We start from the raw sequence: 15140 nt of genomic DNA, 5'->3' as shown, positions 1-15140 counted from the left end.
ATGTTTAATTTTTCTCAAAAACTATGAGAAATCAAAAAATTTTTAAACGTCAAATTTTCATGAAACATAGCCATTCTCCCAAAGATGGATTATCTCTACGGAAAAATAGGTTTGTGCCTAGGAGCGTTATTTGTGTAAGTAGGTATGCACTTAGCAAGCATCGCACGTTGTAGAGAAAAGGATCAGACGCGGGGTGAAAGCTAAGCGTTTGGCGGCGAAAAGGTGACGAATCTTTCAGCTTGGTTGTTGTCGGTTACTCACGCCTCTTTTGTTCTCTAAAGATTAGGATAGATTAACAAACTTTCAAAATTTGTTAGTGAAATACTGATCGACTAAAAAAAAAAGTATTTTGTCAAAGGTCCTCCCGGCAAAGAATCGTAATTAGAACGAAAAGGTCTTTATTGATAGATTTTGAATAACGGCCGGAGACAATTTTTGAAACTATCCAGGAGAACCAAATTTATAAATTCCTGCATGGGCTCACCATAATTAAAATCCAAAGTTACAGGATATGTCTTTTTAGAAATGAACCAACCGATTTCCAGTATTTATGCCAATACACAGAGGTTAAGTTAATAATTCACACCAAAATTTTTTAAAGTTCTATCAATGCATGTGTGTAAAATTTTATTGTATATATAGTATGCGATATAACCAGATTTTTGCTTTAACGAAGATAATTCCGCATCATTCGATAAATAACTGCTTTATAGTTAATGTATGTATATAGATATTATTTTGTATATAATACGAACGTCATTAAAATATTTTTACATATTCGTTTCAGTATATGTGTACAAAACGATCGAACGAACGAATCGACCATTCATGGCCACTTCCATAATCAATACGGTACCGACAAATTTATCGATAAAATTATTTCTTGAATAAATGGTTCTTTCAACAACAAAAATAATTCGTTTATTGTTATACCATGTATATATGAAATATACATAGTATATTAAGTTTAGTCCCAAGTTTGTAACGCTTAAAAATAATAATGCTAGGAAAAAAATTTTATCATAGGTGTTCATAAAATCACCTAATTAGTTCATTTCTGGTTGTCCGTCCGTCCGTCCGTCTGTGGACACGATATCTCAAAAAAGAAAAAAGATATCGAGCTGAAATTTTTACAGCGTACTCAGGACGTAAAAAGTGAGGTCAAGTTCGTAAATGAGCATCATAGGTCAATTGGGTCTAGTACCCATCTTGTAAACCGTTAGAGATAGAACAAAAGTTTAAATGTAAAAAAATGTTCCTTATCAAAAATTAAACAACTTTTGTTTGAAACATTTTTTCGTAAACATCACTGTTTACCCGTGGGCCAATTAGGCGGAAATTTTATAATATGTACTATACTTGATTATCAGTTATGTATGTGTGACATGTATGTATGTGTAATGTGATAAAGAAATCAACACTGACTATGCATGGTATTTCAACAATTAACTCAGTCAATTGTTTGTTTTCACTTGTTTTTATTTCGATACAGTCAATTAAAATTTTATAACAATAGAAAAAAAATTGGCATTTAACTCAAAATTTTCTGCTTAATTACGTGATAGTCTCTTATATGTACGGCAGTTTGCTCAAAATAAAATCTCTTCCATAGTTGCAGATTCGTAGGTAGCTTCAACATTTGGGATTAAAAAAAAAAAACAAAGTATTCTTTGGCGTAATCCTAGTAGACTAGGAGCAACAAAGTTCGTTTTTTTAACACATTGTTATTAGCTTGTTCTATATATCTATGTATCGGAATCTTTGAACGTGATATTCACCCACTTCAAAACGTCGGATTGAATTCAAATTTCGCACAATGATCAAGGACCGTACAAAAATACATAATTCGATAAGTTTGTCTAATTTTACTGCACAAAATCTTCAAGAATAACGATTTTGTAATATAAATAAATCATATAATTCTGGTGGAAGCGCATATAAGATTCCATAATATCAATTAATAAAATAATTTAAAAAACTAAAAAACACGCTTTTGTAGCTAGCTGAACTAAAAAGTAGAAAATAAATAATAGTAAAACTACCAATATTACCAATATAATCAATATAATCGTATGAAGTTTACGGCACAGTAAAAAGGCGGGCTAACAGACAAACAAATAGGCCAAAAATTGCTTTTTTTTGACGGTATAACAAGATGCTTCTTTCATATTTTTGATTTATTAGCAGTTGATATTTAAAATATTGATGAGGAAGTATTCAGCAAATACTTCGTCTCATATGTGGAAGTATTCAGCAAATAATAAAATGGCACAAGCAAATTGTTTGTCAATCATAAAAATTACCAAATTTCAGCTGCCGGTTTAAAAGAGAAGTGTTATAAGTTTAACGTATCCATGGATCTGTGTATTTTGTCTCCAATTTTGTTTTTTTTTTACGGATAAACGTATTTTGATTTTTTTAAAGGTAATTTGATCGAGAGTGGTCATCGCTGTATTTCAAGTGCGAGTTTACGATTCCGTAATCGAACAGAGTAGAAAAGAGGTGATAATCTGGAAACGGCAAAGCAGATTTTCTTGAAACATAGCTGAGAATACTCTCGATAAAATTACCTTTCAAACGCAATAAAAAATCAAAATCACAGACCTGGGTTTGTGGCATCGTAGTTCCTAAACGGGTGAACAGATTTTGCATTTTATTGAAAGTTAATTTGATCGATTGTATTCTTAGAGTTTTAAGTTCGAGTTTAGGGTTCCATACCCGGATAACAATCAATAAAAAGGTGACTATCTTTAAGCGGCTGAGCAAAATTTCTTGAAACAAAGCTATAATGAACACTCCCGATCAAATTACAAAATCGGTTAGTCCATATGGGAGCTACAATGTCACAAACGACTCGATTAAATCTGTTGTGTCTTGGATTTGTTTAGTTTTATTGAAATAATTTCATATTTAAATTGAATTCGAACTATCAAAATACAATGACAGAATGAACACAGTAGGGTGTCAAAAACATATTATGGCTCTAATCAGATTGAGACATTAATATTAGTTGAGGTACCTGTTAAATATAATTTACATTGAGTATAATTACTAAACCGTAACATAATAATCGTTACGCTCAATTAAATTGATTTTTTTTGAATAGTTTAATAATAAAACATATTGCGAACATATTTATATGAACTAATAATTATCCATTATCTAAATTATTTATTGCAAAAAAATTTTACGATCACGTGAGAATTATATAATAATAATGTGTAAAATATTTGTTTAAGTTTACTTTAGCATTTGTAACTATTTAGCAATATCCTTTTGGCCCCACCCACGCAAAATAAAATTTGTTAAATAAATATAAATAATATCATAAATATTTAGTCCACAAAAAAGGTCATTGAATACCATACCTTTATCAAATTTCCTAACTTATTTAATTATTGAGATATTTTCAAACAATTATTTTAGCTTACTGTGAAAGTTTTCACTAATATTTATGAAATTTGTTGGCAAATGGACTTCTATACCTTGAGTGTTTAATAATTTATATGTGAATTTTTTATAGTTTCTCGATAATTCGGGAAATTTTTTGGGCTTCGTCATGTAAAATGGTGAAGCTTCTGGTTTCACTTCGAAATTGTCAAACCTATTTTATATAAGTTAGCAACTATATCACTGATTCTCATCTTTCAGCTTGATCACAGAGTCGGACTGTTAGAAATATAGACACAATTAAGGCTTCCGAGTGACTAGTTATATTCCAGTAAATGTTAATATATATTTTCTTTCTGGATCCGAAAAACAAAGAATTGTAATATCGTATAGTTACGTGGTAATGAATATTTTGGTAAATAGAAAATGTATGTTCTACAAGTTTTTTGTCTGCATTTTTAAATACAGGGTTTCCAGAAATGTTAAAATTTTGAGTTTTACTTATTTTAAACAGTTAGAGATAGTTTAAATGTAAAAAATATTTCTTTTAAAAAAATTAACAACTTTTGTTAGAAACAATTTTTCGTAACATCTTTATTTTCTCTTGAAGGGATAAATTAGGACAACACTTTGGTGCCCATTTTGTAAAAAAATATAAAAGATAGGGAGACGGAAATTTGTTGGTAGCTTCAACTAGTGAGCATAATAAAAAAAATTAGAAAAGAACAAGAAAACAAAGTTTTCTAGAAAATACTTTTTCGAAAACGGCGGCCGGAAGACGATGTAATCCTGCTTTTCTGGTATATTATTTTGACTCTTTAAGGAAGTGTGAAACTACGTTTTGCAAGCAAAAAAATGTTTGCTACTTGCCTAATATGTAAAAAACTAGAAAAACTCCGAAAATTTAGGGCACAACCTTTTTTTTTGCTTGCAAAACTTAGTTAAATAACATACCAAAACAAGCAGCATACATACCAAAAAAGCAGCTTTACTTTATACAAAATATTTGTAAATCAAATTGCAATGTTGCAATTCCACTGTTTAAAGTTAAGGGATGCTATCAGGATTACTCTCCTCTATACTTGTCGTCCTTCTAGTCTTATTTTTGATATAAAATGACTTAATTTACACTAATCTTATCACAAAAGTAAAAATTATAGCGAAATTTAATATGCATATTTTTAATGTATAGGAAGTTTTAATAAGAACTTTTAAAAATTTTCTTCTTTTTTCTTTCAAATAATTTGCAGAAATATATTATAAACAGAATATTATTATTTTATATTTATTTACAATAAACAGAGACTCTATAACGACGGGTGGCTGCTGCTGTGTTTTAGTTTATTTTAAGAAAATTATATGTATATGAATGCCTTTCCATTATTTATATTAGAGTTGATGCTGAAAATAGATATTTTTATAATTGAAAACTTTGAAAATTTCAAATCTGTTCCATATTATGTATCATTTTTATTTATAAAAGTTATTATCGATAATTTTCAATTTAAAATTATTTTAATCAAGCTTTTCTGTAAATCCTTATACAAAAAGAACCTATATAATTAAATTCAAACATTCCAGCTCAAAATTCTTAACACGTTTTGTGCAAACCACACCTTAAAATCAACTTTTTAGACTCAAATTAAAAATTTTATCTTATCAAGTTTTTCAACCTTGTTTTATAAGCTCTTTTGCTTGATCATCAATTATAAACAAAGAACAAAGAAAGAAAAATCGAAAGGTAAATGTAGAAGTTTGAATTCCCTCTCAAAGATAGAAACCTAGCTTCTGTAAATGCAATTACTTCAATGTTATATTTGAAAAAGGATAATTTTAGTGCAATATTTATGCAAATTTTTCATATTTTAAATTAATTAATTAATCACTTTGCTTGTCTGGTAAGAGATCTGTCCGGTGAGCAACATTAGTAGGACATTTGGTTCCAGAGCTAAAAAGTGAACATAATTTCGAAAAAAATTGTTCATGAATATGGACTGACTGACCAGCGCTGTTCTAACACCTAACTAACTGACAATCATGTGTTATTTATATGCAATATACAATCTGTATAACAATTTTCAGCTTTAGAAAAATTTATTTCTAAAGCTGAAAATTTACTACGTAAAACTTAACCATTTCGATTGCATATATCTGATCCCTGTTCTATCGTTCGCTTGACTGAGTTTGTGTGTGTACACAACTACTATAACCAAACCTCAAATGATCAGCTTTAGTAAATTCATCGAATATTTTTTGGCCTGGCTCTTCCATTATAAGGTTTTTTTAACAAGTTGACTACTGTTTATTTTTTAATGCAAATTCTATATAAATCATTGCTTAATAGTGAGTATTAACTTTAGGCAAAATTTAATTTTAAACAAATTGTACGATGTTGAGAAGGTAAAATTTGAAAAGACAAAAATTTTACCCATGAAACTGACGACATTATGATACCACTTTTATAACTAATCAAGTATCGGTGAATGTATTATAAGTGGAAAAAGAAGTCTTATTCACCCTGAGTCGTTTAAAATAATAATGTAAGCTGTTTCAAGACGCTTGTAAAAGAAAATACTCGTATGAGAAACTTTTAGTCTGTAAATTGGAAGAGTACATGTTGAAGCTAGTACTTTCAGGCACAAAAGGTGAAGATAATCCTAGGTCCATTCGGGTGTGCTCCCATGGTACATTACGATCTTGTGCGATTCACCACTCATATTTTATCATCACACGTTTTCGACAGCTATTTAATAAATTTTCAAAAAAATACACAGTGTAAAGGAATAGTACTGCTATGAAGAGAGGCTGTTTCTCTCCTATTTTAGCGAAAATTACCATTCAAAAAATTTAAATATAACTTTCCTTTTTGTATATAGAAAAACAGACATAATATCAGTAAATTCACTGAAAACGAGTAAGAAGATACTCAAACTGTTAATCGATTTGAATAAAATGAACAATTGGTAAAAATTAATATAACAATAGGCAATAGAATGTGATTGTTGTATGCATACATTGATTTCTGAATGATGGCAAGTATTAGAACATGAATACAATGTGTACTGCATATAGTTAACATACTTAAAATCTAAAAAAGATTTGTTGCAAACTAAATATAGGTAAGAATATGGCCTGCCAATCCAGATGCCAGATTTCACAGTTGGTTAATGTGTACCCATTTCCGATCCAAGTTTAGATAGAATTAATCTCATGGGACCTCAGTAACTCAAAATAAATAAAATACTGAAATACAGTCAACAAAAATCTATAACCAATCTCGCCTGGATTAATTAAAAATTCGTCGGTGATTTAAATTACTTATAGAAAAACAAATACGTTGTTTTTTTAACCCCCGAACTAAAAAAGGGGTGTTATAAATTTGACCGCTATGTGTCTATGTGTTTGTCTGTCTGTGGCATCTTACCGCCTGATCGGATGAACCGATTTTAATTTTTTTTGTTTCATTTAAAAGGTAATTAAACGGAGAGTGTTCTTAGCTTTGTTTCAAGTGCAAGATTAGTTTTCCCGAAAAAACTAAAAAATTGTCGATGACAGAAAAGGCATGACATATAATTTTAACATATAAATAATTACTCTGGAAATGAATGGTCAAATAAACCTGACTCAATTCATTTCGAGAAGTGAAATGGTAAAATAATAAAGTAATTCAAAATAATAAATCAAAATAGCAAACTCAACTCAAAGATTTCAATTTGAATTAAAATGTTTCCAAAAATTTGTCCCAAAAAATGATAGCTCTCTAAGTATCCTTTTCATCTCATCTGATGTCCTTGGCCATCACTTTGATATTGAGTTAAGAAGGAGTGTTATAAGTTATAGTGTTTATCTGTGCGTCTGTGTGTTTCTCAGTGGCATCGTAGCCGCTAAACGGTCGAACCGACTTGATTGGAAACATTTTATAGCTTAGTTTCCAAAAATCGGGTAACAAGGAAAAAATCGTATTTGTCGGGGGCTTTTTAAAATTTATAAATTTCATTTGTTAACATATTTAAATGGAACATTTCACTTACCTTGTTATATAAATCAATCTTAAAAATAATTACACAAAAAGCCATGCAAAAAATAATAAAAATGCAACAAATAATTCAAAATCAATAAAATAATATATATTTTTTTAATATAAAAAACACACACAAAATTCTTAAATACAAAAATTATAAATATTGGCATTTTACTAGCTTTACTTTTAAAGATAAATAATAATGGCAAAATAAATTTTCTTAATTTGTCTTCAATAATCAATTTCCTTTTTATAATTAAAATAAGTTTTAAGTATTAAACAAGTTTGAGCAAAGTTATACCATTGTGAAAAAAAAAATCAACGACTAGACAAACCATTTTTTGTTTTTTTAAATTAAAATTTGAATCCCATTTATTTATATCCAAATTATGTAAGTTTGAAATACACGGAGATCATTTTTCGAAAAATTCAATAGAAACAATAAAAAATTAAAATATTAACATTATCAACGATAATAAATGAGAACTCTGCGATATTTCGAATTAAATTTCAATTTTTCCCCAATTTCCTAGATCATTTTTTGTTCGCTTACCACGTACTGACAATCCTTACTCGTTACCAATTCGCACGCCGTGCAGATCGTTACATATACTATAAGAGTAATTACGATTAGCTAATTCATACTAGGATATTGGGAAAAAAATCGAAATTTAATTCCTTAAATAAATCAAAAATTATATGTCTCTTAAAATATTACAAAATCCTTGAGTGCTAAAAACTTATATTGTTAAAAAAAAAAAAGAGCGCTGGTAAACAAGAAATTTAAATCTGTTTCTCCATCTAGCACATGAACATTTTACTTTCTATAGATTCCTACCCAACAAAGAAGACAGTTTAATCCAAAAGACTGATCATATTTTCATTGAGCATAGACACAATCGAACAAATTAACCAAACTGACTAACATCGATTCATCCGTTTGATGCACAGAGGAGAAGAGGCTTCAAGCATCAAACTTCTGTCAGCTCATAACAAGAAAACTGTAAAAAATTGATTGTTTTTCTGTTACTCGAGCTGGCAGTCTAACTCTTCTTGGTCAAGCGATAGCGAGTTGCGATTAATACTTAATAATTGATTAAATAGGTCGTCTCAAGTGTCAAATTTTGATTGAAGTTTAATATTAAAAGAATATAAAAAATTTTCCAGCTGCACTGAAAAATTTATTTTTAACTTACAAATCAAGTAAAGCTATCGTTACATTTAAAATCATTTAAAAACCTTAAAACTTAAAAATGAACAAAAACACACCAAAAACTTACGAAATAAAAACAAACAAGCACAAAATTCTTTGTTAAAGTAAAAAATAAAAGTTGAAAATCAAAGGCATCCTTTAATTGTTTCTTGCGTGACATAAGTATGATAATATTTACACCAAGCGTTATTATTATCTTCATACATGAGCACAGCAGGCTCAGCAGGCTTACAACTCACCTCTTTAAACTGTTTCAATAACAAATCATTTGCATCTGTTGTAACAGATGTCTCAACATTTACCGGTACAATAACTTCCCGACCTTCCGGAATATATTTAACACGATCTTCATGAACAATTTTTTCAGTAACTGTTGAAAGATTTTGATGTTGTGCACCAGCTAAATTTTTTCCATCTTTGACAGTTTCCGAAGTTAAAACGTACGAAGAAACATCTAACGTATGGCAATGTTGAACTTTTAAATGTGTTGTTTCAGTGACTTCGTGCACAATTTTTCCGGGTGGTACTTCTGGACTAGGTTTTAATACAGATTTTGGATTTGGTAGTTCTGGTAAACCAACAGCGATCACCATTTTTTCTTTATGTAAATCTTCACGTGGTGAAACGCTGCGATCTAGTTCCCACCAGGGTGATAATGCACCACATTCGGAGGTTGTATGAAATGATGAAGAACGTGATTGAACAGTACATTCAGATGCTGTTAAGAATTCATCGTCGGATTTAACATCATCAAAACGACTTGGTGTTGTAGGTTTTTTCTCTGAATTTTGGGCATACCAATTCTGCAAAATAAACGATTTAAATGTCAGCAAAGCAAAGATTATTTTGTTGTTTTTTTCTTCTAAAACATTTCCTGTTATAAGTATTTAAGGAAGGAACAACACTTTCAACAACAACACTGGGTTCAAGTTGGAAACGCACATTAAATTGGAGTGGGGAAATAAAATTTTTAACGATTATAAAATTGAAAAAGGACCAAAGATAACAAAGTTACAAGTATAAGTGGTATGACCTGATCAAAAACAAGTTGCAATTTATAATTTCTGCTACTTGAAGAAAATCGTTCAAACTCAATACCAAACTATTTTACATGCTCTAACTTTTGAATTAAAGCTTCTGAACCATTATTGTAATCGATTACACACACATTTAACAAATTTTATAAATCACATATTTTTAGATTAAAAAAAAAGTTTTGCAAATTTAAAATGACAGAAATATCACGGAAAAATTGATGCAATAAAAGTGTCATTATTTCATCACTTAAATCATAGACGAATTGAAATTATTTTTTGCTGATACTGTCTTATTATTACAAAATATATTTTTAGATATTTAATTTATTCGAAAAACAAAATTTAAATTAATTTTAATGACGTCTTTTTTATTAATTTACTTCGATCGAAATACTAAAAAACAAATTGCTATTTGGCTATAGTTTTCTAGCTTTATATACATATTAAACTTTCTACATGGAAAACTCAACAACGATTTTTATACTTTGTATGTGTATATCGAGTGTCCGATTTCAATCACTTTCTCTAAATAAACTTTGTTTAGAGTTTAAAATTCTGATTTCGATTAAATATCTTAAAAATAATAGTTTAAAAAAACTAAAAAACTTGCTTTTGTAACTAGCGGAACTAAAAGGTTGAAAATAATTCCTTTAAATTCAAATATTTTGTAGACAGATATTGGTAAAAGTAAAATCATTTTAAAATATCTTCAGCACCCCACGCTTTTTTACGAAAAAATGATTTTTGAAAGCGTGTTTTTTAGTTTTTTAATATATATAAAATAATATGTATAAATATGGTGGGAGCGCAAGTAAATGTATATATTTTGAGATATGGAAATCGTTAATCCTGATCATGATAATCAAATAAACTTATTAAATTATATGTATTGTCAACGATCCTTGATAAGTATGCCAAATTTCAAAGTTTTCGTTACATACTAACATACTAACATACGCATAGCTCACCTCTGTAGGTGACGCCACACCAGCCGTTGTTGAAGTTGTACTATCATCAAATATCTTTTTAATTGGCCCTATAATATTTGCGTTAATTGTTGATGATGATACTGGTGGCGTTGCTAAGGCGCAATCTTGTTGTGCACCACGTAATGCCATGTCAAGTTGTTCAGCAAGTCCAGCTACTTCTGATAAACGTTCCGATATCGATTCAATTGCAGTTGCATTACCTTCATTTAGATTTATGTGATGCTGTTGTTGTGATTGTTGAGGTGTTTGATCCGACGTAGGATTTGATTCATCAGCCATTCTGTAGACAAAAAATAGTATAAAATCCTAAAAATATGAATAAGTGAAGACATACAAATTATTGTTACAAATAAGTAAGGGCTAAAAATTACCCGGGTCTCGAACCGGGGAAATTTTACAAATAGAATAAAGAATAAACATACAAATAAAATAAAGACGCGAACTAGTTACATATAATTTGAACCACTCACATAGAACAAAAATGGCGGATTTGGTTACATCGTAGATCGGATATTTAGAGGATCCGGATTCGAGTCCCGGCTTCTGTGTATATTTTTCGTTTCGTTCTATTTATTCCAATGAAACTTTAAAACTTTATTCTATAAAGTCAAAATTATATATTATTACTCTAGCAAGTTTTTTCCTGTCCTACCCTTGGCTACCTTATTACTTTATCAAATTCCATAATTCACTCCTCATTTTCAAGCTTATTATGTCTAGGTTTCACAAAAAATATACTCAGGGTCTATAAAAATAAATAAAATTAGATGTACTGCTTAGGAAAAAACACGCTAGACAAATAATTTATAGGAAAAAATATCATAAATTTAAATTAATTTAAATAATTATTAGGCAAACATGTTAGTTTTTACAGATACAGATTTTTATAATTACTATTTTTAATGCATGTTCTCCTAATATTAATTTACATACTTTTTGTCTTTTTTCACCACTTATCTACTAAATTTGTTGTTTTTAGCCAAGAGTACAGGGTAGATACGGGTTATGGTCACTACGGGAACTAAGGGAAGTTCTTCTTTAAAAAAAATGTCCTATAAACTTTTGTAGTTTATTTGTTTTAAGAATTTTCAAAACGAATAAATTTTAAATTTTATGAAACAGTTGTGAAATAATTTTTTTTTTCAAATTTCATTTTGAAATATGTAATTAAACAGAAACAAAATTCTACATTTTTCAATTTTATGTAATTTAATATACAAATTTAACGTGTACAGATAAATAGACACACATGTGCCAAAATTTTTCCCTGAACTAATTTTATTACTTATTTATTTTTATTACTTAAAATTATTATAGATTATAGGAAAATCTTTGACAACACATACACTTAATTATCAAATTTTTTTTCTATTTAAAATTTATACGAAAATGTGGTGTTATTATAATTTAAAGACAAATATTATTTAAAAAAATTTTTAATTGAAAAATAATATTATGCAAGAGCAAGCATCTTTTCCTTATTTTGTTATTTTACTGGTGGGTGGTATTTTGAGATTTATAACATAACGTAGGATTAAAAACATTTTACTAAGTAACATTTTTATGTATAAGTAATAATAACCCGTAGTAGAAACTCAAGCCTCTTTGTTTTAAAAATTCCAAAAATGAATTTTAGAAAAATTCGTGTGGGCAGTTGTCCAGATATTTATATTAAATTGTTTTGTTTTTTGTCCAAATTCCTGTTAACCTGCAATATTTATTTGTATATTGGACGTAAACAAAATGCCGAATTATATTATTTATTTTTTCGTGTCGAATTTTTTGTCGATCAATAATCAAGAAGAAATGTAAGTGAAACAAATCGGATTCTCGAAATGAAAAACTGTAACAATACCTACTTCCCTGTGCCAACATAATAGAATTCTACAAAGAAATTGCTTATAAATTAATAATTTACAGATCGAAATACAAAAGTATTGTCCAAATCGACACCAATATATATCCGCGAACTAAGAAGGACTTGATTTTTTTAAACCACACTTCTGTAAGCTCTGCAAGGAAGCCGTTTTCAGAGCTAAAATTTTATATATTGAAAGAATCAAGACTCATAAAGGTCCAGATAAAAATTGCGACAAAAGGCCGTATAATCACACATCCATACATTAAAGAAAATTTTTTTAAATCTAATTCAACCATGAAGCAACATTGGAATGAATCTATGATTAGAATTTAATGCGAATGCTTATGTGTATACTGGAGGCGTGAAATTCGAGTCTACAGCGATAAAATTTCTTCAAATTTTGAAAGGACTTAAAATTTTGAAGAAAAAAAAATATACGGTTTAGGTTTTAAAATAAATGGACCAAACTGACTTTGATATACGAAGATTTTTATTTTTTTTATTGATACTGAAAATTTTTGACGTATTATGAATTTTTTGTTTCTTCGTCATAGTTGACGTCACTGATAATTCAAAATGGCAGAATCTAGCCCGCATTTCGTCAAATAAAAGTTTTCAATGTTGTTATGTACCTAATGTTGTTATGATTAGCAAATACAAGTTCTTATTGACAATAAGCTCCGAGTAGTTCCAAAATCATTTGGTTTCGTTAAAAAAATAGTTATTATGCCTGTTGCATTTTGGTACAAATCAAATTAATTGGGTACATAATATCTTAGTTGCTCTTGTTTTTCTTTTTCCTTTTTTTGCGTCACCGAAATCAAATTGCATCAAATTTATTTTCAAAATATAAACTATTTTTCGAAACTTACATCATAATTTTAAATAAAAATTTTACCCAAGTAAGTAATGCAAAATGGAATTATTTTGGAATAACCGTCTCACGTTTTTTAATAATTCGCAATGTAATAATATTTCAACCGGCTTATTTTACAAAAATCTTCTTAAAATCAACAAACTAAAAATAAATGTCTATTTTCAGAAATATTATATTAAAAATAAATCTATTTTAAGAATAAAAAATCGAAACGTCAATCATCTAAAGAAGGATTAAAAATTTAATTTTATAAACAAGCGAAGTAAACTAAAATTTACAAAACAATAAAATACCGCGCGCTAACAATTAGTCGCATTTAATTATTATTAATTATTACCTTTTAGAAACTCTTGAAGTGTTAATATATAAGTAAAATCACACTTAATTATATTTAATGAACTTTTTGTTAATGAATTTTAATGAATTAAAACTGAACAAAAAGAGGGAAAAACAAATGAAAACAGAAGTAAATTTCGAAAATATATGACAGATGTAGAGCCGGCCTCAGCCGGGCGGTCACTAGAAGATGTAACTAAAACACGACTTCATGTTGAGAATTCATTGCTCCACATTAATTAAAGGTGATACTAGTTGGTGAAGAGTATACTAACGGTTGTGATTTGTTTCTTGGTTGAGAGGTAAGCCGAAAAAAGGGCAACAAAAAAAACGACACCAAAACCCAACCATTTTCACTTAGGTCAGCTAGGAAACTAACACTGTTTTAAGCGATTTAGCTTGCCATGAATTTTAAGAATATGCAAAAAGATAGTATATCAATTTGTATTTTTTTCAAAATTCTATGTTTTTTCATTTAATAAATGTGGAAGTGAGTTATCAATCAGTTATCAGTGGAAGTGGCTATCAAAAGTTTAAGATAATTTAAAATAAGTACAAGGAAATTTTATGTTAAGTCATAATAAATTTCCTGATCAAACCAAATGTAGGTACGCTCATATTAGGTTGACTACTAAATCAGAAGTATATCTTTTTTAAACTAATAGTACAATTAATTGATACAGAAAAAAGTAAAAATAGCTAAACTAAATTCTTGAAAAAATAAAGTAAGCATTTGATTTCTAAAATTAATACCTTAAATTTTCAGTACAGTATCTTGTAAATAAAAAAGTAGATGCTACATAGCGAATATAGTTCCTATCACGACACCTATCGTTCTTTTTTTATTGACCCAAATTTTTTAAACAATAATTTAAGGTCAAAAAAATCTCTTTTTATAAAAATGTTTTTATTTCTACTGGCTATACTTCGAAATCCTTTCGATACAACTCAAAAATTTAAATATCACTTGCTGACTTTGGCTTACTCTAGGCCGACTAGTATTCGTTTTACACAGTGCGTTTGTAATAAGAATATATGAATAGAATTAAAAATAGTAAGTTTTTTAATACAAAAATCTCTCATAAGCTCTTTAACTCAGCATCAACATCAGCGGCTAAACACATTTGGTTGGTTCTTCAAGTGTAAGGTTTTATTTATTTACTTTTTTAAAAAGAAATATTTTTGGAATCTTCCATTACAATAACATAACATTAAAAAAAATATAATAGAAGTCTTAAAGTATAAAAGCATTTTCAAATTAAACTTTTTTTTTTTAACTTTAGTATAATTTCCTGCATTGTAGTAAAAAAAATTGTGGCATGTATTTAAGTATTTCGTGTCATGTATAAAAGTCCAGTTGAATTATTTTATAATTAACGATTGAACAGCTGCAATAGTGCGTTTGTTTTCAGAAAA

At 28.5% G+C, this 15140-nt stretch overlaps 1 protein-coding gene across 1 annotated transcript in view; it reads right to left on the bottom strand.

Annotated features, from left to right (window-relative positions):
• Positions 1–15140, bottom strand: part of LOC123296560 (titin) — a 175143-nt gene that overhangs the window by 153171 nt on the left and 6832 nt on the right. The window contains 2 exon segments of the mRNA XM_044878085.1: positions 8864–9427; positions 10630–10930. Coding sequence (XP_044734020.1) covers positions 8864–9427; positions 10630–10930 — 865 coding nt within the window.

Source organism: Chrysoperla carnea, chromosome 3 (assembly GCF_905475395.1).
Source record: "Chrysoperla carnea chromosome 3, inChrCarn1.1, whole genome shotgun sequence".
Lineage (NCBI taxonomy): Eukaryota > Metazoa > Arthropoda > Insecta > Neuroptera > Chrysopidae > Chrysoperla > Chrysoperla carnea.
This window is presented reverse-complemented; position numbering and strand designations above follow the sequence as displayed.